General features: G+C 35.8%; 5 protein-coding genes across 10 annotated transcripts in view; 3 read left to right on the top strand and 2 right to left on the bottom strand.

Annotated features, from left to right (window-relative positions):
- Window positions 1-4432, bottom strand: part of LOC109856669 (odorant receptor 13a-like) — a 6420-nt gene extending 1988 nt beyond the window's left edge. Inside the window, exons 1-3 of the mRNA XM_020432203.1 lie at window positions 3285-4432; window positions 2561-3005; window positions 867-1152 (exon numbers count right to left, since the gene is read on the bottom strand). Coding sequence (XP_020287792.1) covers window positions 867-1152; window positions 2561-3005; window positions 3285-3509 — 956 coding nt within the window. The 5' untranslated portion in view covers window positions 3510-4432. The remainder of the gene's footprint in view (window positions 1-866; window positions 1153-2560; window positions 3006-3284) is intronic.
- A 125-nt stretch (window positions 4433-4557) lies between these two features.
- Window positions 4558-11413, top strand: LOC109856670 (probable multidrug resistance-associated protein lethal(2)03659). Its single transcript, XM_020432204.1, has 12 exons — window positions 4558-4676; window positions 5104-5355; window positions 5438-5693; window positions 5864-6038; window positions 6178-6334; window positions 6434-6636; window positions 7208-7845; window positions 8664-9352; window positions 9458-9672; window positions 9740-10815; window positions 10935-11042; window positions 11204-11413. Exons 1-12 carry the CDS (start codon window positions 4600-4602, stop codon window positions 11237-11239), a joined length of 3882 nt encoding a protein of 1293 aa, XP_020287793.1. The 5' UTR covers window positions 4558-4599; the 3' UTR covers window positions 11240-11413.
- Window positions 11414-11948: 535 nt separating this feature from the next.
- Window positions 11949-19206, bottom strand: LOC109856679 (maltase A2-like). 3 transcript variants are annotated; one of them, XM_020432218.1, is made up of 8 exons: window positions 18829-19206; window positions 17511-17617; window positions 17074-17269; window positions 16198-16337; window positions 14827-15020; window positions 13592-14612; window positions 13189-13457; window positions 11949-12730 (listed from the first exon to the last, which is right to left on the bottom strand). In XM_020432218.1, the coding sequence occupies exons 2-8, from the start codon at window positions 17610-17612 to the stop codon at window positions 12505-12507; spliced, it is 2148 nt and encodes a 715-aa protein (XP_020287807.1). In that variant the 5' UTR covers window positions 17613-17617; window positions 18829-19206; the 3' UTR covers window positions 11949-12504. The 3 variants fall into 3 exon arrangements, with proteins under 3 accessions (XP_020287807.1, XP_020287809.1, XP_020287808.1); XM_020432220.1 differs by having other exon boundaries at window positions 14827-15008; XM_020432219.1 differs by having other exon boundaries at window positions 18833-19206.
- An 841-nt stretch (window positions 19207-20047) lies between these two features.
- Window positions 20048-21771, top strand: LOC109856671 (succinate dehydrogenase assembly factor 4, mitochondrial-like). 3 transcript variants are annotated; one of them, XM_020432207.1, is made up of 5 exons: window positions 20048-20121; window positions 20822-20904; window positions 21129-21288; window positions 21387-21485; window positions 21577-21771. In XM_020432207.1, exons 3-5 carry the CDS (start codon window positions 21222-21224, stop codon window positions 21744-21746), a joined length of 336 nt encoding a protein of 111 aa, XP_020287796.1. In that variant the 5' UTR covers window positions 20048-20121; window positions 20822-20904; window positions 21129-21221; the 3' UTR covers window positions 21747-21771. The 3 variants fall into 3 exon arrangements, with proteins under 3 accessions (XP_020287796.1, XP_020287794.1, XP_020287795.1); XM_020432205.1 differs by lacking the exon at window positions 20048-20121 and having other exon boundaries at window positions 20814-20904; XM_020432206.1 differs by lacking the exons at window positions 20048-20121; window positions 20822-20904 and adding an exon at window positions 20924-21010.
- Window positions 21772-21924: 153 nt separating this feature from the next.
- LOC109856672 lies at window positions 21925-23511 on the top strand. Of its 2 annotated transcripts, XM_020432210.1 has the most exons (4): window positions 21925-22392; window positions 22548-22661; window positions 22805-22989; window positions 23087-23511. In XM_020432210.1, exons 1-3 carry the CDS (start codon window positions 22329-22331, stop codon window positions 22942-22944), a joined length of 318 nt encoding a protein of 105 aa, XP_020287799.1. In that variant the 5' UTR covers window positions 21925-22328; the 3' UTR covers window positions 22945-22989; window positions 23087-23511. The 2 variants fall into 2 exon arrangements, with proteins under 2 accessions (XP_020287799.1, XP_020287797.1); XM_020432208.1 differs by having other exon boundaries at window positions 21926-22392; window positions 22805-23511.
- The last annotated feature ends 326 nt before the right edge of the window (window positions 23512-23837 follow it).

The following is a 23837-nucleotide window of genomic DNA, read 5'->3' as shown; positions in this document are numbered from 1 at the left end:
GTCTATACTAAGTAGTTCCAGCGTTGACCGCTCGATAGCGCCGCTTACCCGCGCTAGAAAAAATCAGTCCGGGAACTTTCCGGACAAACTGTGTAGTAAACTTTTATTTAAAAATATATCTTTAAACAGTTTTAGTGTTAAAAGTAAAAAATAGAAATAGAAAAAAATCGCAAAGAGATAACACACACGCACACACACACACACATACATATTTTTTCTCTCTCTTTCTCTTTTTTCTTCTTTTATCTTATCGAGAACTATTTACTATGCGACGGAAACGTTTAGACCTGTTTTTACGTTATCGAGACATCGGTGTGTACATAATGAAACAATTAAGATTCGTACTTGCCACACACTTGAAACATCTCATTAAAGCGTTCTTCGTCGCTTAATAATTGATTGTCAAGTGATTCACCAGTGGAAAAGTGAATTTTTCACATGCGCAGTAGTGCAAGTAGACGGACTTAGACCTCAGTTGCATACACGTGATCTTCGTGTGAGTACGACTCTTTCGTTTCCCTTCACTGGATTCGAACTTGTAGATTTTTTTGACTACAATTGTCTCACAGTCTGTCTGAATCATTCGTTTTTTTTTTTTTTTTTTGAAAGAACTAAATACAGCAACAACAAAAAAAGCATAAAATGTGCAACAGTAAGTAATATGTTGTATCAAAAAGAGGTTTGACTACAAATTTGTGAAACAAAATTAGTGTCCAACATCACGTTGAGAGATAAGATAATTTTGCTACACGGGGATCAAGAGATTGATCTAATTATATATAAAAATTTTTGCGCAATAGTATTTTTCTAAGATGACAAGCGCATGTGCAAATATATCTGCAAAATAAAATAAGGATACAACTCACGTTATTAACTGAAGATGTCTGTGTACGATGATACTTAAGTGATACCGATAATTGTCGTGATTTTTTAACAAACTATCGATTCTGCACGATAACGCGGCTAACTGGCCGCAGATATGAAGCGTCATGCTGATTACGAAAGTATCTGGTCCTGAATAACCGCAGGTTATTGTCAGAAGAGCAATCATCAGATAGATGCAGAAGCACGTATAGGTGAACATATCGTTGATCTCAATGAAGGGAATTACGCGATACGGCAATTCGTATGAGAAATTGGAACCAGACGTCACTGTACATACATATTACGTTAAATTTAATTTTATTGCTTTTTATCTCTGGTGTATTTATACGTTAAAGCATTAATTTAGTCAAAGATTTGCAGTTGCTGTTCCTTTAATTCAATTTATAACTCTCGATTAAAAAACTAATAATCAACAAAACTCTCTTTTTGTAAACATATTAAATATAAGCAATATTAGTAAAAAAAAAATGATAATTTTAACATTTTTTGCATGTTCCAGAAGGTTCACTCTAAATTTTACTTTAAAATAACTCAACGAATAACTTATTCGTTGTGAGTCACTTATTGACAAACTAGTAAAGTCAAATACTTTACACAATACTTTACATTTATATTTGTTATTTTGACTGTAAGCGTGATGTAAAACTAACCTAAAATAATTAAAACTACACAAAACAATAGTTACAGTAACTTGTAAGAAATTTTAATAAAACATTTTAATTTGTACAATGTGGTCGAAGATTTTTTAAATTTTTTTAGTATGTTAAATTGACTTTGAAACATCTAGATTAATTGAAATCATTGTGTTTAAGGCACTTAAACAATTTTCCATTTTTAAATGACAGGAAAAAAATGTTAATTTGTGAAGTTAACATAAATTTAACATGTGAAAAAATTAAAAAAATAATAACATATCAGTATTACGTTAATTTTACATTGAAGTAATAATCAAAACGTTGTAACACAAGAAAAGTTCTATATTTTGACGCACAATTTTTTACTGTGTATCTCATACAAATTATACACTACATTCATGTTTTTCAGAGATATGTCATTAATTTATAAAAAATTAGCGATATTTTTGGTATAATAATTTCCGAATAAGTCTCATGTTTTGTTCTGTTTTTCTGCTAATTCTCGCGTCTAATCGTTTCTGAGCAATGAGTGGCAACGTACACGCGGATCGTTCTAGCGATTGCCGAATTATTTTTCAATAATACGTGCACAATCGATTGTGAATTAAGAAGATACGAAACGATACAGTGTGAGTACTTTATAATTCACTGTAATTTTGAAAACATTTGATTTATCCGTTTTTTCAGAAAGATAACGCATTGTTCCTCTTCTTCGAAACTCGTTTTTATCATCTTTTCGTAATGATGACAATATCTCGGAAAGTCACGCTCAATCAAAAATTCAAAAATTATACGTAAAAGTAAAACAAATACAATTATTATTATTTTTTATACTTGTATTTTTAAAAAAATATTTTAAAAAATATTTAAAGAAGAAAATTAAACCATGAATAAGTTTCTTAAAACTTTGCTAATTGACACAAATGAATTAGAGTAAACACGATAGATGAACTGTTGGAGTCTTATCAAAAGATCTCTGATGCTGATTTACAACACGAGTAAATAAAATTTTATTTCTTCGAACGTAATATTTCACTTACTTGCATTCCAATTTTCCAAGAATGTTCGCAAGTAATATATTATAGCCGCCACCATTGTGTTACCCATCGAAATCTTGATGAATTTCAGCCCGATCTCGTTGTACCGTAAGTACACGGTCTTCTCTTGTACGTTGTGATAGGCCTCGGTCGTCAAATCACTTTCGATGATTTTCAGAAATTTGCTCATTATATCGCAGCCTAGTCTCATCACCACTATCTTTCCGGTTAGTATCAGAAATAAAATGTTCTCCGATAAATTCGTGACGACGCACTCTAGTGTGTCGCATTCGAACAGGTAGCACATCTCCATGATCCAGATACTTATGGAGTATATGACGAAAAATACGAACACGGGCTGATTCACTCTGATCGGCCACAGACCTAAAAGTCTCAAAAACCATCTGTTCCAAATTACTATGTTTGACGCTCGAGCGAACTCAGTTGTCTGAAAATGAAAGAGTCATCGTATGACACACCACGTGTAGAATAAGAACAAATTTCGAGTAGAGAAATTCTCGCAGAGATATTCTAATTTTGTTTATCTTAAGACGCGAAATTGGAAGTGTATTACGAATTATGTCTTTAAACTTTACAAGAACCGTTTGGCAAATCGCTACGTTTCGAAGTCGTGTACTTGGAAGATTTCGTCATCATTCTCTTTCTCTCTCTCTTTCTATACAGTGTATTGTTTAATAGACTAAACAATTCTCTTTAATTTCTACACCTTCATAATGCGCTCGGCTTCGAGTGTGTCCGGATGTTTACAGCAGACTGTTCGCAAACATGTTGTCCCAGGTACAAGGAAAACTTTTTCGACTAAACAGGAGGATGTGCCGATCACGTGAAGAGTATTGACTATCTTGTTAGTACTGCAATATTGATAAGCCAGCGCTGCATATTTAATTTTACCGACTATAACGTCGGTACGTAATATCGTATGAGCATTCATCCGAAAATATCTAGAGACTTGTTGTAATGACAGTCCTCGTTGGCGGTAATTATTGAGTTTAGATCTCCGATGACCTTAATTACCGTGTTCCTTTATTTCGATGCAAGAGAACTTACTTGCTGACCACTGACATTTTTGTTCTTCTTATTATCATAAGTACTAAGTATATGCTACGTGAGCCAGGGATGTTATTTTCTCAGAGAGGACAAAAAAACAGTTCGTCAAAATGCATACCGTGGAATTGTTCGCGACCAGCTGGTAGGCAATGCATTAAATATAGAGTTATAGTTCTCATCGCATTGTATCGGTATCTTCACTATTGTGTAAAATGGAAGAGTCTTACCGTGAAATCGCGCTACTTATACACGCTCGTTACGACTAAAATAGCTTAAAAAAATATCGCGCAATTGATTCTTAAACAACAACATAATTGATTTAAAGAAAAAGATATTAGTCCGCATCGAGTGTAACAAATTAACGGTAACATAAATTTAAATAATATCTCTGTTCACGAATTTTGCACAAGATAAATACTGCAAACTGGAAAAAATTCCGAAATTTTATAATCATAGTTTATAAACAGATATAAATAATCTCGTGTTTACATAACGATAAAGTTATCAGTTAAAAGATAAAGCACTTGATGCGGACTAATATCTTTCTCTTTAAATTATGTTGCATGTTGTTGCTTAAGAATCGATTGCGCGATATTGTTTTAGCTATTTTAATCGTAATGAGCGTGTATAAGTACCGCAATTAGCGCGATATGTGAAAATATGACAGTCATATTTGACTGTCATTGACAGTCTTGAACGTACTTATCAGATGGAAACAGTGCAAATGGATACCAATAACAAGTAAATGTCGTGCAATTTGTTCCATAATGTGATTGTTATATAATTTTCTTTATGAAAATTTCTTCATAATTTTCTTCAAATTGTCTTGCTTAAAAAAACAAAATTATACACTGCTCGTAACAATTAACATAAATATGTATGTTACAGATAGCGTTATATTTAAAACGAGAAATACTTGAACATACACACAGTTGCATATAAAGAGTGACACAAACTTTTACACACTCGTCGCCATGTTAAACGACGGTCAAAGGAAGTATCCGAAAAATCCACGACAAAACGCGAATGTAATCTCTCTTCTCACCTATTGGTAAGTTCTACAAGACGCGTGTTTATTGCGATCACTTGAAGAAACGCACAAAATCAAAGTGTTTGGCAACAAAAGTCAAAACATTTGTTCAACAAAGCACACCTGTAAAATATGTCCGGAAACTTCGTGTTTGCGGTAATGATTTAGCGTAAGAAATTCAAAATCAAGATATGTTTCGGCTGTCAAAACCTGTGAGAAGCCCATGTTTTGTTTCCATTGTGCGGCCTTGGTTTGAATCAAAGGAAGAGTTTCCGGTATATATTTTAACGAGCGTGTTTTGTGATTCTACGTGCGTTTTACACGAAAAGTGTACGAAAGTTTTGCGTATTTTCCTCGCTTCTGACGTTCATCAATCCACGATGGTCGCGGAAGTACGAGATCGAGGAATCTTAGAAAAGAGAGAAAAAGTAAAACACTGTGCGCGCAGGTGGACCCATAAAATTTTTTCGGTCGGTTACAAGAAGGATCTCGAAGAGAACGATCTTTACACGACACTCACGCAAGACAGAACCAGTTACCTGGGCGAGTTCGTAAGCAAAGCCTGGGAAGAGGAGATAGAATCTTGCGTCAAGAAGAAAAATGGCGCCAAGCCGCGGTTAGTCCGGGTGTTGCTGCGCTGTTTCGGAAAAGAGATAATGCTAGCTGGACTGGCGGAAGCATTCATGGAATTGTTCTCTAAGTATGTCATCAGCTCGTGCAATCTTTACGCGAAATATTGTCGGAACATTCGCGCTGAATCACACACACTGATTATGTTGTAGAATGTATCAACCTCTGTTACTCGCCGTTCTGTTGCGTTACTTCGCGAACACCAGAGAGAACTGGACCGACGAAGTGTATTACAGCGCAGCCGGTCTAATTCTCCTATCTATTGTAGACGCTTTTATCACACACTACACCGTCCATTACAGTTTGCACATGGGATTGAAACTTAAGATATCTCTTACCGCGTTGATTTATCGAAAAATATTGAGGATCTCAAATTCGGTGTTGGATAATGAGACATCTGTTGGACAGGTAAGCTGTAAGAGCTTGTACGCGCCACAAGATGTTGATCTTGCAATTATTACCTAAAGTCAAACGAAACGTCTTTTTACGCATACATTAGATTAAGAATCGAATTTTAATAAAATGTGAATACGCGCAGAAGATGAAATACTTCGAATTTGTGTACTTCACACTTTCAGATGGTAAACTTTCTAAGCAGCGACATCACCAGATTAGAATACTTCCTCATAGATTTGCACTACATTTGGATCGCTCCTATTCAAGTTATATTAATCATATACTTCACATATTCCGAAGTTGGATGGGCAGTGATGATGGGAATGTTGGTATTTGTGCTGTTTGTTCCTCTTCAAGGTAAATTCTGTCAACAATATCAAGTTTTCCAAACTGACTCATTACGGTTTAGAATGTGATTCTGGATTGATTACGTCTGTTGGCATACATTATTACTGATGAATGGATTTATATCGCAAAAATTTCAATTTCCTTTCAGCGTTCCTGACGAAGAATATCATGCCGTTGACCCTTAAAATGGCTAAGAGATCTGACAATCGACTAAGACTGATGAATCAAATAATCACCGGATTGCAAGTGATCAAAATGTACGTCTGGGAAACCCCGTTTTACAAACTCGTGGAGAATGCAAGGAAGTGAGTACGCGTCATGACCTGAAAACGTCGGTTTCAAAATTGCCGATAATATAAAAAGCGTTCGAATTGGAAAAATTGTCATCAGGATTTGATTTCTAGACGCGAGATGAACGTGATCAGAAAGTTCTCTATACTGAAACAATTGGCTTTCACTTTCGACTGCTACGTTCCTCGACTCTGTATTTTCATCACGATTTTGTCGTACGTTCTGTTCGGGAATTACATCAATGCTGAAAAAGTGTACTTAGTAACGGCCTATTTCAACGTTCTACGAAACTCGATGATCTTCGGATTTGCATTTGGTAAGGCTATTGATATAAATTAACAATGTCAAATGGTGAGAGTTGTTCTCAGGTTTCAGTAGATAAAATTGTATGTGTGTATTAACTTGGCTAGTATGAACCAATGTTGCAGGATGTTGTGCAGAAAAAATGTTAGAGTTAAAGTTAAACGTTTCGACTATTTATTTAGTCATCTTCAGTAGCAAAACTGTAATACAATTATTTTATTTTACATAGTTGTTGATTACTTTTGATAACACGTTATTACGCACAAATAAATATAATGAAGAAAAATATAATGATAAACGCACCTATGTACACTTCTAAATTACAAAGATTATTGATTATATTGATATAAAATTCAAGAATTGGCGTTTACGTCACAAATGACGGACTAAATCGATCGAACAATAATCTTTGTATCTCGTGGGAAGAGAGAAAGAGATTTCCGTTCTAAAAACAAAACGCATGAAACACTCTTTTCCTTTCACAAAACTCTTATAATATAAAGGGCTACTTAGTTGAAGTTGTGCTTATTTTCTGTTACATATTGAGGTTTTTTCTTCTATATAGTAAAGTGTGTTTCGTACAGGTCTTCATCAGATGGCACAAGCGTTGGTCTCTCTTCGCCGCTTGCAAAAATTCTTGATGCACTCCGAGATTGCAAAAACGCGTGACTCACGTAGCACGGAGTTAGACACGTTCGCACTCAGTATGACGAAGGTCACTGCCAAGTGGCACGGCGACAGCCAGAATGACACTTTGCGTGACATAAACTTGACCGTGCCACACGGCAGCCTGGTGATCGTCGTCGGCCAAGTGGGTTCGGGCAAAAGCAGTTTGCTGCAGGCGATTCTTCAAGAGCTGCCTCTGACGAGAGGCACCATCGAGAGTCACGGAAGAATAAACTACGTCAGTCAGCAGCCGTGGATCTTCGCCTCTTCTGTGAAGCAGAACATTCTATTTGGACAAGACATGGATAAGTCGCGTTACGACGAGGTGGTCAAGGTCTGTCAGATGAAGACGGACATAAGCTCGTTCCCTTACGGCGATCGGACTATCGTGGGCGAGAGAGGAATAAATTTGAGCGGCGGTCAACGCGCCAGGATCAACTTGGCGCGAGCGATCTACAAGGACGCCGACATTTATCTCCTGGACGATCCTCTCTCCGCCGTGGATTCTCACGTCGGCAGACGTCTTGTCGACGAATGCATCTGCGGCTATCTAAAGGCAAGAATTGTACGACAAAAGTAATAGATACTTTGCGCTGGGGGGTGGAAAGAATATTTAGAATTTATTATTTAAATTCTTTCCGAACGTTGTGTGTGTGTTACCGAGACTCGTCAACGCAGACACAAATCGAGTTGTTGTTTTAAACCTGAGAGCTATATATTAATAATATTTCTCTATTTTCAATATAAAGTTAAGACAATTTGAACCTGATTTTCTCTCTCCTTGGAAAAAAGCAAATTTTTAAACAATTTTTAAAGCTCGTTGAAAGTTAAACCAATATATAAAGCTTTACGAGCCGTTTTCAAGACGTTGAGCGGAAACTGTACGTGTATATATATATGCATACACGTGTATATATATATGCATACATGTGTAACAAGTTCAACTCGTAAATTTTTTACAAGTGAGTATTTTTTGAATTGAAAACTCAATTCTTAAATTCATACGGGATGCTGGATTTGCATCTCACATATGACAGACCCCGGATACCCCCCTAACTAATTTTTAAAATATTGCGAAAAAAACTTTCGACTCCTGGCCGAGGAGTTTTTTTCGCAATATTTTAAAAATTAGTTAGGGGAGTATCCGGGGTCTGTCATATGTGAGATGCAAATTCAGCATCCCGTATGAATTTAAGAATTGAGTTTTCAATTCAAAAAATACTCACTTGTAAAAAATGTACAAGTTGAACTTGTAACACGTGTATGCATATATATACACGTACAGTTTCCATCCAACGTCTTGGAAACGGCTCGTAAGGCCTTATATATTGGTTTAGAAAATTTTTAATTTTTCCTTTAACTGTTGCCGATCAGGGGAAGACAAGAATTCTCGTGACACATCAGCTGCAGTATTTGCAACTGGCTGACCAGATCGTTGTGATGAACAACGGCGCCATTGAGGAGAAAGGCACGTTTGAGCAATTGCAGACACTGGGACTCGATTTCTTGAAACTGCTGCAGACATCGGACGCGAAGAGCAAGAAAACGGAAAACCAGAAGTCTGAAATCGATCAGTTTCGAAAATTGATGAAAATCGAGACGAAGGATAAAGAGGAAATCTCAGACAATCTGCCGGTTGAGACGCGCGAGACGAGAGTGAAGGGACGTATGGCGACAAAGGTGTTCTTCGCTTACTTCAAGGCCAGCAAGAAACCCTTCATGATTACATTGATGCTACTGATCTTCCTGATGAGTCAGATTATCTCCGGTGGAAGCGATTACTTCGTCGCATTTTGGGTGAACGTCGAGACGAATTCGTGGTATAGAACTGAGAACGATACAACGGAGTTTATCTGGGCCGGTCCTTTGACTCGCGACTCTATGATCTACACTTACAGCGCCATGATAGCGACTATAGTGCTTCTGTGGCAAGTCCAGACTGTGGTGTACTTCAACGTGTGCATGTGGGCGTCGATAAATCTGCATTCCGACATGTTCCGCAGCATATTGCGCGCTACTATGTACTTCTACAACATCAATCCGGCTGGCCGTATATTAAACAGGTACATCAGTAGTAATAGTAATAATAATTACATTAATAGTGATAACAATTGCAAGTGCATTCTTGAAAACAGTTGCACAAGGAAAAAAAATATTTTTTGTTTTAGATTCGCCAGGGATATCAATATCGTCGACTTACTGCTATCGATGTGTATATTTGACATCATAGTAATCAGCTTGATCTTAGTCACGGTGGTGATCATGGTCATAGCGATCACTCCGTGGCTGGCCATACCCACGGTGATTTGTAGTTGCATTTTTATTTACTTGCGCAAGATATACATCCGCACCAGTCGCAGCATCAGACGTTTAGAAGGAACAAGTAAGTGAAATAAGACACATTGATATCATACATTTACAAAGGCTACAAATAACAAAACAATATTCAGCTCGTTCGCCGATCTTCGACCATCTAAGCGCATCGTTGCAAGGTCTGACGACGATAAGAGCTCACAACGCCGAGGAGAAACTAATGGAGGACCTGTGCACTCATCAGGATCTTCATTCGTCCGCCTGTTTTCTCTATTTGGCTACTTCTCGCGCCTTTGGTTTTTACGTCGACATAATCTGTCAAATTTACATCGGAGTGCTCATCATGATCTTCACGTTCTTAGATCTAGCTGTGGTGGGCAACATCGGTCTGGTCATCACGCAGATCATGTCGCTGACGAATCTGCTGCAGTTCGGAATCCGACAAACGGCGGAGATGGAGAGTCACCTGACCTCGATGGAGCGAATTCTCGAGTACAGTAGTTTGGAAGAGGAGCCGATGATCGACAGCAAGCCGGAAACCAAACCGCCGGATGACTGGCCGACTAAGGGCCTCGTGGAATTCGAGAACGTGTGCTTAAAATACAGTAAAGAAGGCACGTATATTCTGAAGAACATCAGTTTCATCGCCGTGCCAAAGGAAAAGATCGGAATCGTCGGTAGAACCGGCGCCGGAAAGTCTTCCCTGATCAACGCTCTTTTCCGTCTCGCCTGTGTCGAGGGAGAGATTCGCATAGACGGTGTGTCCACCGACAGAATCGCTCTGCAAGACTTCCGGTCGAAGATCAGCATCATCCCGCAGGAACCTTTCTTGTTCAACGGTAGTCTACGACAAAATCTCGATCCTTTCGATCAGTATTCCGACGTTTTGCTGTGGCAAGCTCTCGAGAATGTTAAACTGAAAGAGACGATCGCGAGCATGGCCGTCGGATTGAACACTAAGGTGTCCGACGGAGGATCCAACTTCAGCGTCGGTCAGAGGCAACTGTTGTGCCTCGCGCGAGCCATCATTAAAGACAACAAAATCATGGTGCTGGATGAAGCGACCGCCAATATCGATCCTTACACGGATTCGCTTATACAAAAGACGGTCAGGACGAAATTTGTCAACTGCACTGTGTTCACTATAGCTCATAGATTGAACACTATTATGGACAGCGACAGAATATTTGTGATGGATGGTGGATGTCTTGTGGTAAGTGTAGAAGTGACAGAAAATATAAACAATTAAAAACCAACGATTTCTTAAATTAACAAAAGTACAACGTGTGTGAAGCAAGTGATTAAACATCTAATTAAACATTGAATCTTCAGGAAGTCGATCACCCATATATTCTTTTACAAGAGAAAAAACGTTTCTACGACATGGTGCAGCAAACAGGTCCCGCAATGGCGGAAATTCTTATCGACATAGCAACAAAAGTAAGAAATAAATGTTTAATATTCGTAGTCGAATTTTTTTATTGTATAATAATTATTAGCTGCAGTAATAATTATTTAATGAAAAACATATGCGAGAACATTTTGCAAATCATTCTTATAAAGTTTTTATTAACAATATAATTTTTCGTAATTATTTACAGAGTTTCTATGAAAAGGACAGATCATCATCCGGATAATCTTTCCGCGCTTCTATTTATATAGATACATATATATATGTAAAATTTATATAGCACCTTGATTTTTCAGCAAACATTAGTGAAATCTTACACAAAGAGTTTTACGAGAGTTTCATATTATGAAATTTATAATACAGAAATTCTATACGATATATATAAAACAAAAAATGTATACATCCATATATATAATATATATATGATATAAAATAGTTTTGTATGTTTGGTATACAAGTTTTTTATATGACTTGGGTACCTATTTTGAAATTTTTTGATTTTATTCGATTTTTTTTTTTTTTCAAAAAAAAAAAAAAACGACAAAACACAAAAGTGACTTTAAATAATTTCATAATAAGTACCCTGTATTATGTGTTAATAAAATTATTATACAACATTTGTAATTCGAGTTTTTATGTGACTGTGTAAAAATTCATAAAAATGACTTCATCAACAACGTCAAATACGTATTTGTATTTTTTCACACAGTCTAGTTAGAGCTTAATAAATATGTACATTTTAATACGTTTTTTTTTTTATGTTTGATTATATATCACGATTATAACGCAATATATATAATTGTATGTATAGAATTATATAACTTTATGCCAACGCGCGATAAACATATTTATGAGATATTGTATATGCAATCGAAAAACAACTATTTATAATACTTTGTTATATTTTGTACACAAATAAATTATTTTTTATAGCATTTTATCAGTTTTAAGTAGAAATCTATGCCGTTTTGTGAACAATTTTATTGTAAAAATTACGATTTGCGCATCCACAAACACATATATCCGCGATAATAGTTTTTGAACTTTTCTCGGTAAAAGAACTATAAAATATAGAATTCACGGATTCTTTCCTCTTTTTGTTAGTTAATTTGTTCTTTTTTTTTTATCAAATTGCAATTTGTTCAAATAATATGGCTGATATGCTTAAAATTTTTCGTTGTAAAAATCAGGTATTTTGATACAAACACAACTAAAATTTATATCATTGACATGTGTTATTTGTATGTAGATACAAAATTTGATTTTTTTTCCCTCATTTTTTTAGTTAAAAACATATCTCTTTTAAACAAAAATAAAGATTTCGAAAGGCCTTCTGCAGTTTTATAGAAATATCTCGTTGCAAAATACCTCCATTTTCAATCGACACTCTTTAATCTCGATCATGAGAGTAAGAGACAGAGATATGTATTTATATAAAATAGAGAAATAAACATCTAATGTTGCGATTTATTCTTTCTAATTAAGTTTTTTTTATTTATCCAATTTTATGACGAACGCTTCTCCGGGGAGGACGGTAAGTTCTTTAAAGTACACATCTCGATTTATTCTATATTTAGGGCCTACAACAACGTAACCACCGTAATAAAGAGACGACAAATCCTTTTTACGCGTCTCGTTACCGAAGTTGGCCACAAACACGTAAGAATTTCTTCGCGGATACCACCGTTCGATCACGATCATGTCATCTTCCGCGTATCTAAACATAAAATAAATAAACCTATATATTAGGTCTACCGGAAAGTTCTGTCCGTTTTTGGAATAAAACAAAATACAAATTTGTCTTAATTTTTCAAAACTGGGATATACAAATTGCCCTCACGCTGGTAAGAAATTATTAATAATAATGGCAATTATATTATTTAATAAAGTTTATTGACGGTAAAGAAAAATTTGTATTTTGTTTTATTCCAAAAACAGACAGAACTTTCCGGTAGACCTAATATAAGTTAATGAAAAGTAATCAATAAAAATTCTGGGAGAACATTACAGCGACAGAAATATTATGTAAAAATTATTTTCAAATTCCAAGGAAGAGAAAAGTAAGAGCTTTAAAACGTGCGTAAAGAGGAAGAGAAGCTTTCCCTTGTGAAAGAAATTAATGCATCGCGGTAAACTGTAACTATGAGAAATTTCACTTCTCTCAAGAAACTTTACCTAACGTCGCAATTTGCCGTAATTTGATTTTCTCTGAGCACCGCTTTGACGTAAATCGGCGTTGTTTCCGTTCGCAGTCTCGTCATTTGCGTAATGGCACCCTTCAACATAGTTTCCGTTGGTTTCCTAGCTTCCGGTAACCAGGTCGTGATTCCCATGGGCGAAAAACTGCTATCGGAATTGTCCTTCTTTTCCCAATACATAGGAACTAAATTATGCACGTGCGCCAAATCTTTGTGATCTTGACACTCACAATCTTCAATACCTATCTGTGGATGTGAAATAAAAATTAAAAGAAAACAATTAAGAGATAATGATTAAATAACATATAATAATAATTAAATGTTAATTATTAACCTCGCGCTTATAACAATCATCACTTTGATAATGACACAACTTGTACCTCATCTCCGTAAAATATACTGGGTGTTCCGGGTAGCATCATGTTCAAAAGAGAAGCCGCTATAGTGGCGTTCTTCACGCTCAGGGTGGAAGCCATCCTGTTGGAATCCACGTTGCCCACGGACCAGTGTATCCACGGATAACCGGGTTTGTCGAAGAGCACACCGTTCATGACGCTGTCGATTTGCGCCTTAATATCCTTCGTACTGTTCGTCAAACGAAGAATCACGTCGATCAGATCTATTCTGGCCAAGATGGTGTTTCTCGCGGCCACGGAAATCGCGGCGTCCAGAACGTTCATGTGACACATGAGAATACCGCTCGGAAGTACAAGGGACCTCCAGTACTTGAGATAGTTCACGAACGTGTCCTCGTTGACGTAGTGCTCCAATCCCTTCAAATAAAACCCGTCCACTCCTCTTTGCTTCCAGATCTTGATAGCTTCAGTGACGAGGTGTCCTTGATAGGAATCCGCGGGATTGGACGAAAGCGCCTGCTTCATCATCTCTTCCAGCGGCGGTGATGGGACGGACGACAAAATGTCGCCAATTGCTTCAACCGACGTGGTCGATGCGGACGGATGCAATACGCGGATCATCGCGTCGTTCGTAACGTCTCGTCTGTTCCGAATCGCTTGTTTGGTCTCGTTTGTTTTTGCGACGACGGGCGCCGCTTCGTCGTTCGAAATCTTCACGTACGGATACAGAGGCAAGTCGAGAACGATGCTCATATTTCGCATATGAATCTCCCGCACGAGCACGGAAAAATCCTCCAGCGTGCCCAGCTCCTTGTTCACGTCCGTCATGTTGCTGATGTCCGAGTAATATTCCGGGTAATGCGACGCCGGGAAGATCGAGTTGAGTCGAACGACTCGCACCCCGAGGTCCTTCAGATAGTCCAACCGCGTGACTATCCCGCGTAAATCGCCGATCCCGTTGGCGCCTTTCATCGAATCTTGGAAGGACGCCGGGAATATTTCGTAAAAGGTGCTGCCTTGCCACCATTCCACCGCTGGATCACATCTAATACAGATTGTTTCACATAATTTAATGGACAAAGTTTTGTAATTTTTTTTTGTAAAGTATATGAAGAATATTAAAATATATTTAATATTTATTATTTTTTCATTTAATATCTTCATTTAATATCATATAAGATTGTTCCTTTCAATCGCGATCTTTATCGACTTACTCATCTTACGTTGTACGCAAATAAAGTAGCGTATCGGATACTTGCTTCTTAGGCATCGTGGCGATAATGCCGATAACAAGCGCGGCGCATCCGGTCAGAATCGACATCAGCGACCAGTAACACGTTTTCCGTATCAACGGCCAGTTCCATTTCATGAAACGGTAATCCTTGGGCGGTTTCGGGACCACCAGATGTATTCCGACGAGCGGCGGCATGCCACCGTTCTCCTGGTTGTAAAACTAAACAGTTACGACGTGAGTACATTATGACGATGTTAGAAAGCGGAAGCGATGGAGATCAGATTAGTGATTATACACATCAGTGAGACACGTGTCACTGGAGATCAGAATTCTCTTGCGCGTCTCTCGGATTCATTCCATTCATATTTCGGAGCAGCGGGAGCGCATACAAAAATATAGAAATCGGGAGTGGCGAAAGAGGGAGCGCATCCTTGGAAACATACCTCCACCAAAGCGTGCGACGACGCAATGACACGTCGATCCTAGGGTGACCAGACACTCCTCTTTCTCAGGACGCGTTCTTTTTTTTTTTTTGCGAGGAGCTCTTGGTTGACGTTCTCGTGAATTCTGTTTTATAAATTTCCCACTTGATATTTGTGATTTTTGTATGTGTATCGTCACAATGTCGTGCTACGTATTATTTATGTGTTTGTTATAATTTTTGTTTTATATATAATTATATCATTGTCTTAATTGTCTACATGGTCACCCTAGTGATAAATACTTTCTTCGTACTGAGAGATTTTGAGTGTTCAAGCAGCTGAAAATGGCACAGACCGATGCCCGAGACACGATGTGGCTGAGAGTTAACACGTTGCGAATGCAGCTTTGGCGTAAATTGCAATCACGACGCGGCATCGTTTACGCGTGATGCATTTGACAAACTACTTCTCACTTATACATGCCAGGCAAATGTATTGTAACATGTGAATTAAGCATCATTATGCTTTTTCTCACGTCTGCGAGTAGCGATAACGGGAGGTGTGAATTTCTCGAATGATGAACATTCCATATGTCTAGCATGGACGTGTAAAGATAGAATAATAAGTAGTAATGTCGTAAGTTAGAGCTGTGTATCGAACAAAAATAAGTAAACTTTTCTTACACCAAAAACTTTTACGTTCCAAAAAAAAATTTTCTCTTCTCATTTGAAGTTTATAATTAAATCTATAGAAATTATATATATATATATATGTATATATATAATAATAATAATTCAGTTTCCAAACAGCGATATGCGTCACTTTTTCTCACATGAATTCAATAAGATTGACTTCTTACATACATATAAATCTTAAGCGCGGATTCTTGATTGAACAATTTTGTCTTTCCCGAACGCTGATCCGCGCAACTGGAAAATCCGTAGAAGTGCAAGATTTCACTTGCAAATACTCACTAAAGCTTGCGCATCGGGGGCAAGATGCTGATACGCGGTGCTCAATTGCGTCATGAGTTGCGCGCAAACGGGTTCCTTCGTATCGCTGCTGCTACCGCTGCTGGATGTGGATTCCACCATAGGATCACGTGAACTCGGTTCTGTAACATTTGATTGACAACATCATTCACACACATGCAGGAGCGAATTGTTTGCACTGCAACGTGTACAGAGCAAAATTATTTGCAATTCTGTCAAAAAATAGCATATATTATACATATGTATATATTATTATATAACATATATATAATATGTATATAAAATATTTATATAATATATATATTATATATAATAATGTATTAAAATAGTATGTAATATAAGTCTATCATGTTTCTTTTTTGTTTTTCTCTAAAAAAAAAACAAAATAGCGTAAATTTCAAATCTTTGTTAAATTTATAAAAAAATACATAGTTTAAAACTATCTTTATAAAACAATATGAGTTATTATCATTGACATAAATACCGTCGTTGTAAATAACGTGTTTAATGTGATCAAAAAAAAAAATTGCAACGCGACAGTAAAATTGATTGCCGACGCTTAAAGTGAAACTTGACCTCATCAAGACATTTTAAAACAGTCATCGGACTTACAAAGAGTGCGATTATATAAGTTCTTTGACTCACTGAGAGGCACTGTCGTATAAAATATTTCTGACATTTTTATAAGCGCGCCGCGTGTGGTTTTTTCCTTTTCGTTTAACAAACACATTTAAAGAATAAGAGACAAACTCCTACGTATATGTACGTATATACGTATATATTTAGTTCTTAATGAAACAAGATAGAGCGCGTGCGGACGCGCTGAATATGCATTACAATAGTTAGGAAAAAACGTACCATCATGTAAAGGCTTACTCGAACTGTTCACTATGTTCATAAAGCTAAGTCCGTCCTCCGTGTTAATATTCTCAAGCGTTGGCGTCGGTATTTCTGATGGAGCTTCTTCTAGAGTGTTGAATATTGGAGGAGTCTTGGCCGATTGGGTGGGTGGCGGACTCGGCGTTAATAAGGGGCAATCGGACGCTTCTTCATCCTATTTAAGAAGTTTAAATTATTAAGCGTCAGAGACGAGAGATTCCCAGAACGAATTGGAAAAATGCCGTTTGTTTGTTTGTTTTCTGATATATTAATTGTTTTTTGACATCGCGACAAAACTGGATAGACGTAAAATTGACAACCGACAGAGAAATTGCGATAATTTAGAAAACACACAAAATATATTTATAATAATTGCATCACAATAGAATGTGTAGTAGTGAGCGTAAAAAACACACCTGTTGATCTTGATTTATAAAAAGTTGTCGGGAATTCGGAGATGGCGGAAGTTCAGTCGATATGACCACCGACAAAAGATCTTCGGGTTTCTGGTTACTCATCTCTCCTAACCAGATACACATGCTTTTATTATATAAAAAGACATATTTTTACACACGTAAGTTTTTCTACAATTACACAAACTTTTAATAAACATTTTAAACTTATTAAATCGCGAAACATTTTAAGCGCGGTCTGAACATAAATTGTTTTATCGCGTACAAACACAAGTCGAACATCAATCGTAGTGATGTTTCGGATTTTTAAATCGTAAGAAATAATTGCCAAATTGAAGAATTATCATAAAAATCAAATAAAAGAATATCGCAAACGAGATTTGCAACATTGAACTAAGTTTTAAATACATTTCTGATGCTGTCAATAACACCGTGCTCATACGTCGCGCTTCTATACGAAATTATTGATCTGCGAATACCGCAAGCTAGCGCTCGGATGGTAACCTTCTTTACAAGACATCAATTGTAAGCAATAATCGACAAAATCCAATTTGTATCTGAAAAAAATTATTTTAAATTTTAACTTGTTTTTTTACTATTTGCGAGTATTTGCTATTTTTCTCACTCTGTTTCTGTGAAAAAAATTTATTTCTTAAAAAACCACTTTATTTATCTTAGTTATTGCTTATTATAATTGAGCACTTTAACTAACTATACTGTTTATTTTTCCCTTTTTCTTTTTTTCTATATATTTTTTTCTATATATATTTAACGCAATAAAATATTCTCCAAAACAATATCGCGTGTAACGTGCGCGTTAGAGAAAAGTTTGTTTTACATTATTTCATTCAATGTCTTGCTCGTATTATAGCTTCATTCAGCGAAATGTAGACGGTAATAAGCTAGACATACATATATTTGCAGTCGTAAGACTGAAATTAAAACCGGAGACACGTGAGCATGAGCAATTTTGTGTCAACACAGATAATCTTAAACCTTCCCCGTTGCTTTGTTTTAAAACAATTACGCATGTACAAAGACAAGAAAACATTATTTTCAAGATTTATTTGTAATTGAATAACACAATAATGTTTAAAGAAGATGCGTTACTCAAAGCTAATATTTTAAACGTCTTTTAAACCGATGTCTCCTTCAACAGCGGTTTTTTTCTTCTCTCTCTCTCTCTCTCTTTTTCTCTCTTTCTCTCACGTTAAAAATTTCCATAAACACACAGTCTTTCATGAATAAAAAAAACTTCACACGCACTTATATATTTACCTTACACACGTACATTAAAATAGTAGAATCTCAAAAGATTTACCTACGGCTTGAATTACGCGAACGCAGCAATGTGACAAGAGTCCGAATTCCGGTGAAGAAAAGCTCTGTCAAAAATAAAACTCTTCAGAAGACACACTTATTTGCGGACGCGTTCGCCTGGGAAAAGTTCACCACCCCGTTTTCCACAATCGGCCTTTGAGAGAGGCAACAAGAGACGCGCGTTCACGATTACCGTCGTACACGAAGGCGATGAGGATGACGATATTGGACATCGATGGTGATTCAGGCGATGACCGACGCCGCCCTCATGCCGCCGTAGCAGACGGTATAGTAGTATAGAAACCGCGTGTCTCGTCGCTATTATATTTAGCAATGCAATATTGTTTCGTTCCCCTCTGACCGACTGTCGTCCACCCAGGCCGACTGATTCTGCTTCACCACGATTCTGCGCTCTAAGAGGAACGTGGCACGCGCGTGCGGTTTATCACGCAATTGTAAAGCGAAACCGATATATATATGTATATATATGACATTTGTTTTTGGTGTACAAAATATATATAGTATAACAAGAAATTTTGAAAATTGTTTAAAAGCTTTTTCATCTTTCTTCTCTCGCTGAAACTGTTCTAATATATAAAAAAAAGGTAAGATTCAAACTCCAAATAATAAGCAGTTGAAAATAATATCAATCTTTGAACTACGTTAAATTTGATTTGCAATTTGTTTCTTGCACAAAGTATTTTTTTATTACGATTATATAGTGATAATTTTTTATACAATTTTATTGTTTTAGTATGATATACTTTACATAATTGAAAAACTATAAACCATACAGCTAATGTAAAAAATGTGTTATTATGATACATATTTGAAAAAATAATGTCCAAATGTTATGAAAACATAAATAATTACTTTGAGAAATTACGTCTAATTTTTTAATATAAAATAATATTATAAATGACTTGTTTTTGTTAAAAAAATGACAATATAAACTTTTTTATGTAAAAATAAATGTAATTATAAAAAATAAAAATATTTTGTAAGTACAACTCGATGTGATAACTTGTTATTATTAAGATAGAATGCATTTTTCTTGTTTCTCGGTAGTGCTTACGTTCTGCCTTTTTCTTATATATAGTAGTTCCGAAACTTTCGGAGTTAGAGGTTCCCTCGAGTCACACCACGGAGCCACAATCGGAGTCCCTAGTGACTCACTTGCTCTGAGGAAGGTCCCTGGACCCGTGGCAGAAAGTGTCGTAGCTTGATGCTATCAGCCTCCACCGTCTTCGCGAATTTTAGGATGGGAAGCTTCGGCTGATCCTTCGTGATGGGTGTGAGTTGTGTTGGTCAAAGCAAAGTTATGTGTGTTAAAACGCGGTTTTTAAGTCTCTGATTTCTTTCGGAGATATAGAATCGCGTTTAACAAAACAGGGCCTACTGTCACGAGGAAACTTCGACATTTTTTTTTTTGAAAAAATTTATATACCTGTATAAACTGTAAAGTTTTCGTAGCAAATATTTATAACACATCATAAAATAAAAAGCTGTTACTATTAAAAAAAAGATTCGGTAACACAGAAAAATATATGATTTGTTTAGTGTGACACGCTATAAATATTGATAAGGAGTATAGAATTGACTATTTAAAATCTACAAATTGCTTGCAACTTCCTCAGGCTCTTATTCCAAAAACTAACGATTTATTACATGTTATTATGCAATGAAAACATTTTGATTTGTCACGAAAAACTTACTACTGTGCTTAAGCAGTAATCGAATTGACCACTCAAGCAAGCTTTAAGGAAAATATTTCAGACGTTCTTTATACATCGTGCGCCTGTGATTAGCCAATTCGCTTGGGGCTTTTTTGTATTCTCGACCTAACATAACATTAAATCTGTGTACGCATGTACGTCAAGAGACGTACATACACAACTGTGTTGTTTGCTAACGTCAACTCTTGCGTGATCTTATGTTAATTTATCGTCACCCCAGTTGACTTTAGTTTTAACTGTGTTTGGACATCTGTTTAGTGTCTGTCGCGAAAGTGCGTTCAACAGATTCGCTCTCTCAGTTTGGTTCAAAATCATTTGTCGTCAACTGGAGTTTTATAGAGGTTAGAACAGCTGATATTCCATGTATTCTCGCGCTAATGTATCTTTAGCTGTTCAGCAGAACACCAGGTTGAGCTGTCTTATCAACACTCGTTGTTGGTTCTAAAAGTAAGAGCCAATCACGTTTGAAAGCTTGATCTGCTGAACGCAGAGAATATAAATTTCAAATATTGTATTTTAATGCTATCTCTGATATATTTTTCATATATACTGTATATTTTTGAAGGAATGTTTTGAAGAACTAGTGAAGAGAAAAAAATAAATACAAAACTGTCATTTCTAAAGAAAAAACGCAAGAATTCCATTAAATAAAAAAAAGATGCAAGGAATTAGCTGTTCGTTAATTTCGACACACCTGCGTCAATTGCCGCGTTCGCATTTTGGAGGTATGAAATTTAACAAAAAAAGAAAATACCGAGTTTTGTATCTGGTGAAATAACAAAAAGAAAAGAATCGCATGTGGTTTTCTTTTTGTTGTCAAAAGGATACGTCCGTTTGTTCTCATCCAAAAGCACGGATGTGGATAGCGAGAGTCCGAGATTGCGTGAGTTCAGAAAAAAATTGCGCGAACGTACTCCCATAGGTATGTTTTAATTGCGCGTACTGTAACTTCTTTAATAAGTAGACAGAATAAAATACACTTAACAGAGCTAAGATCTTACTGATGTGAACAGAGAAATTAGATGAATTAGAAGAAGGCAAGCATCCTTATCAAGAGAAAGAACCTTTGAAACCGTTCCCGAACAACACAAATCCAAAAACGGGCGAAGTTGGGGGCCCTCGTGGACCGGAGCCAACTCGTTACGGCGACTGGGAAAGGAAGGGTCGTGTTACAGATTTCTAGAATAATGTATTACTTTAAAATAAACAGTTTGTTACTAATATATATAACTATTTTTTAAAAAATATTCTTGAGTAAATAGTATAAAAAATGTACATATACATTTTATCATAAAAAATATTAAACATTTTGTAAGATAAAAATCAAAATAAACGAATTATGAAGCACAATATCTTCATATTGCTTACTGTAAGTGTCCATCTTACTGCCGATTTCTTCATATCTCCCGATGGCTATTTTCTGTGGATAAAGATAATACAAAAAGATATACTTTATCTAAAAGATAAACTACATATTTTTGTATATCTTTGTCAAGAGTATCGAGAACTTATCAGAGGCGAAGAAATTGGGCATTAGTCACGTAAACATTTTGATTTACAAATAAATACTTGAATCTTTTTTTTTTTTTTATCAGAAAACAATTTGCAGTACATGCAAATGCCGTACATGTACATTTTGATAGTGTTTTATTAAAAACGATAGTGTTTTATTAAAAACAAAAATAAGATAAATTAATAGTGTTATATATCGATGTCACATGGTCCGAGACTAAACGTGTTGTCTCTTGCAAAATAATTTATAACAATGATTCGCATAAGCCATATTCTGGCAAATCTACAGATCAGAAGCTGCAGACAAATTTTTACAGGTAAGAGAATGAGATTTAATATTTCTTAGAATATATTAGGTTTCTCTATGAAATATATTTTTGCAATCAACGTAGACTATTTTTGCCTCTATTATATATCGTTTTACATATTATTTTTCCTGTAAAAAGCATAAAAAATAAATTTCCTTACATAGGCGCTTCGTTATTAAAAACCACCAATGAACAGTCAAGCGAATTCTTAGTAAATGAGAATGAGTCGCCGCGAATGAAACAGTTTCACGAAAAACTCGAATTACAACCGATACCAAGTACGCAATAGTACTCAAAACAAAGTTTGTTAATATCTAACTAATAAATGAACTCTTATTTCTTAAGTTTTCACAAAAAACGTGATTGATCATGTTTCTCAGAATTCGATACTTTTATATTAAATTTCTCTTTTGATTAACAGAAATAGGACCACGGGAGCGATTCGTGGACTTGGTGTTAGTAAACGTCGATCCGAAAACCGGAGAACTGATACCAGATAGCGAGAAAGAGCCTACCAAGTGGGGCGATTGGCAGCATGGCGGTAGAGTCAGTGATTTCTGAAGATTGCGCATACTTTTCGCAAAATGTGTTTACATACAGACAAATGTATTTAAGTTTTTCAGAAAAGTCACTACGAATTTTTATTAACAATGACATTCCGTGTATCTGGTATAGTATTAATTAAAAAAAATGTTGCTTCCAGAAAACACTATAATCTTATGTTTCCGGCACGCTATGATAATCTGCGCAAAAAACTCACGTTTTTATCATTTTTACCAGAGTTAATTAATATGTTACATGTATAAAAATATGCAATACTTTATCACAAATACTGAATAATGCGCATGTTGGAGAATTATAACAAACGTATACATCAGAGCGATTAAATTTCTTGCTACCATATTGAGTACAATCTATAAAAACGAATACAAAACCAAATCGTTAATAAATATCAAAGTATATCAAAAACAATCTTGCTTTCACTAACGTGCGACTGAAAGATTTAATAAGAACTTAATTTGTATTTGCATCGGCGTAGTGTATTCTTTTTTTTTCTTTCTTTAGTAGCGGCAGAAATTTTTCTAGCCGAGATATATAAGTGTTTACAGCTACTATATACATATATATATATTATATATATATATATATATATATTATATATATATATATATATATATTATATATATATATATATATATGTATGTACGCGTGTACTTAATTGTTCATGTAGAAAAAGAGCGTAGTCAACTCTACAAATATATCAAGAAATATATGTACACAATACTGTAAAAATTTCGTTTTTTTTTGTGTACGCTAGAGTGCGCGCGCGCGCGTATTTCGAAAAATTCTTCCAGTCATATCGAAAGTTCTGAAAAAATAATATACCAAAAGATGCGTACAGAGCATGCATAAGAGATACAGATTTCACTTTTTTTTTTTTTTTTTTTTTACTT

The sequence above is a fragment of the Pseudomyrmex gracilis genome, unplaced genomic scaffold (assembly GCF_002006095.1).
Source record: "Pseudomyrmex gracilis isolate BER0280 unplaced genomic scaffold, ASM200609v1 scaffold_130, whole genome shotgun sequence".
Lineage (NCBI taxonomy): Eukaryota > Metazoa > Arthropoda > Insecta > Hymenoptera > Formicidae > Pseudomyrmex > Pseudomyrmex gracilis.
Note: the sequence above shows the minus strand (reverse complement) of the source record. Positions and strands in the feature narration are given on the sequence as shown.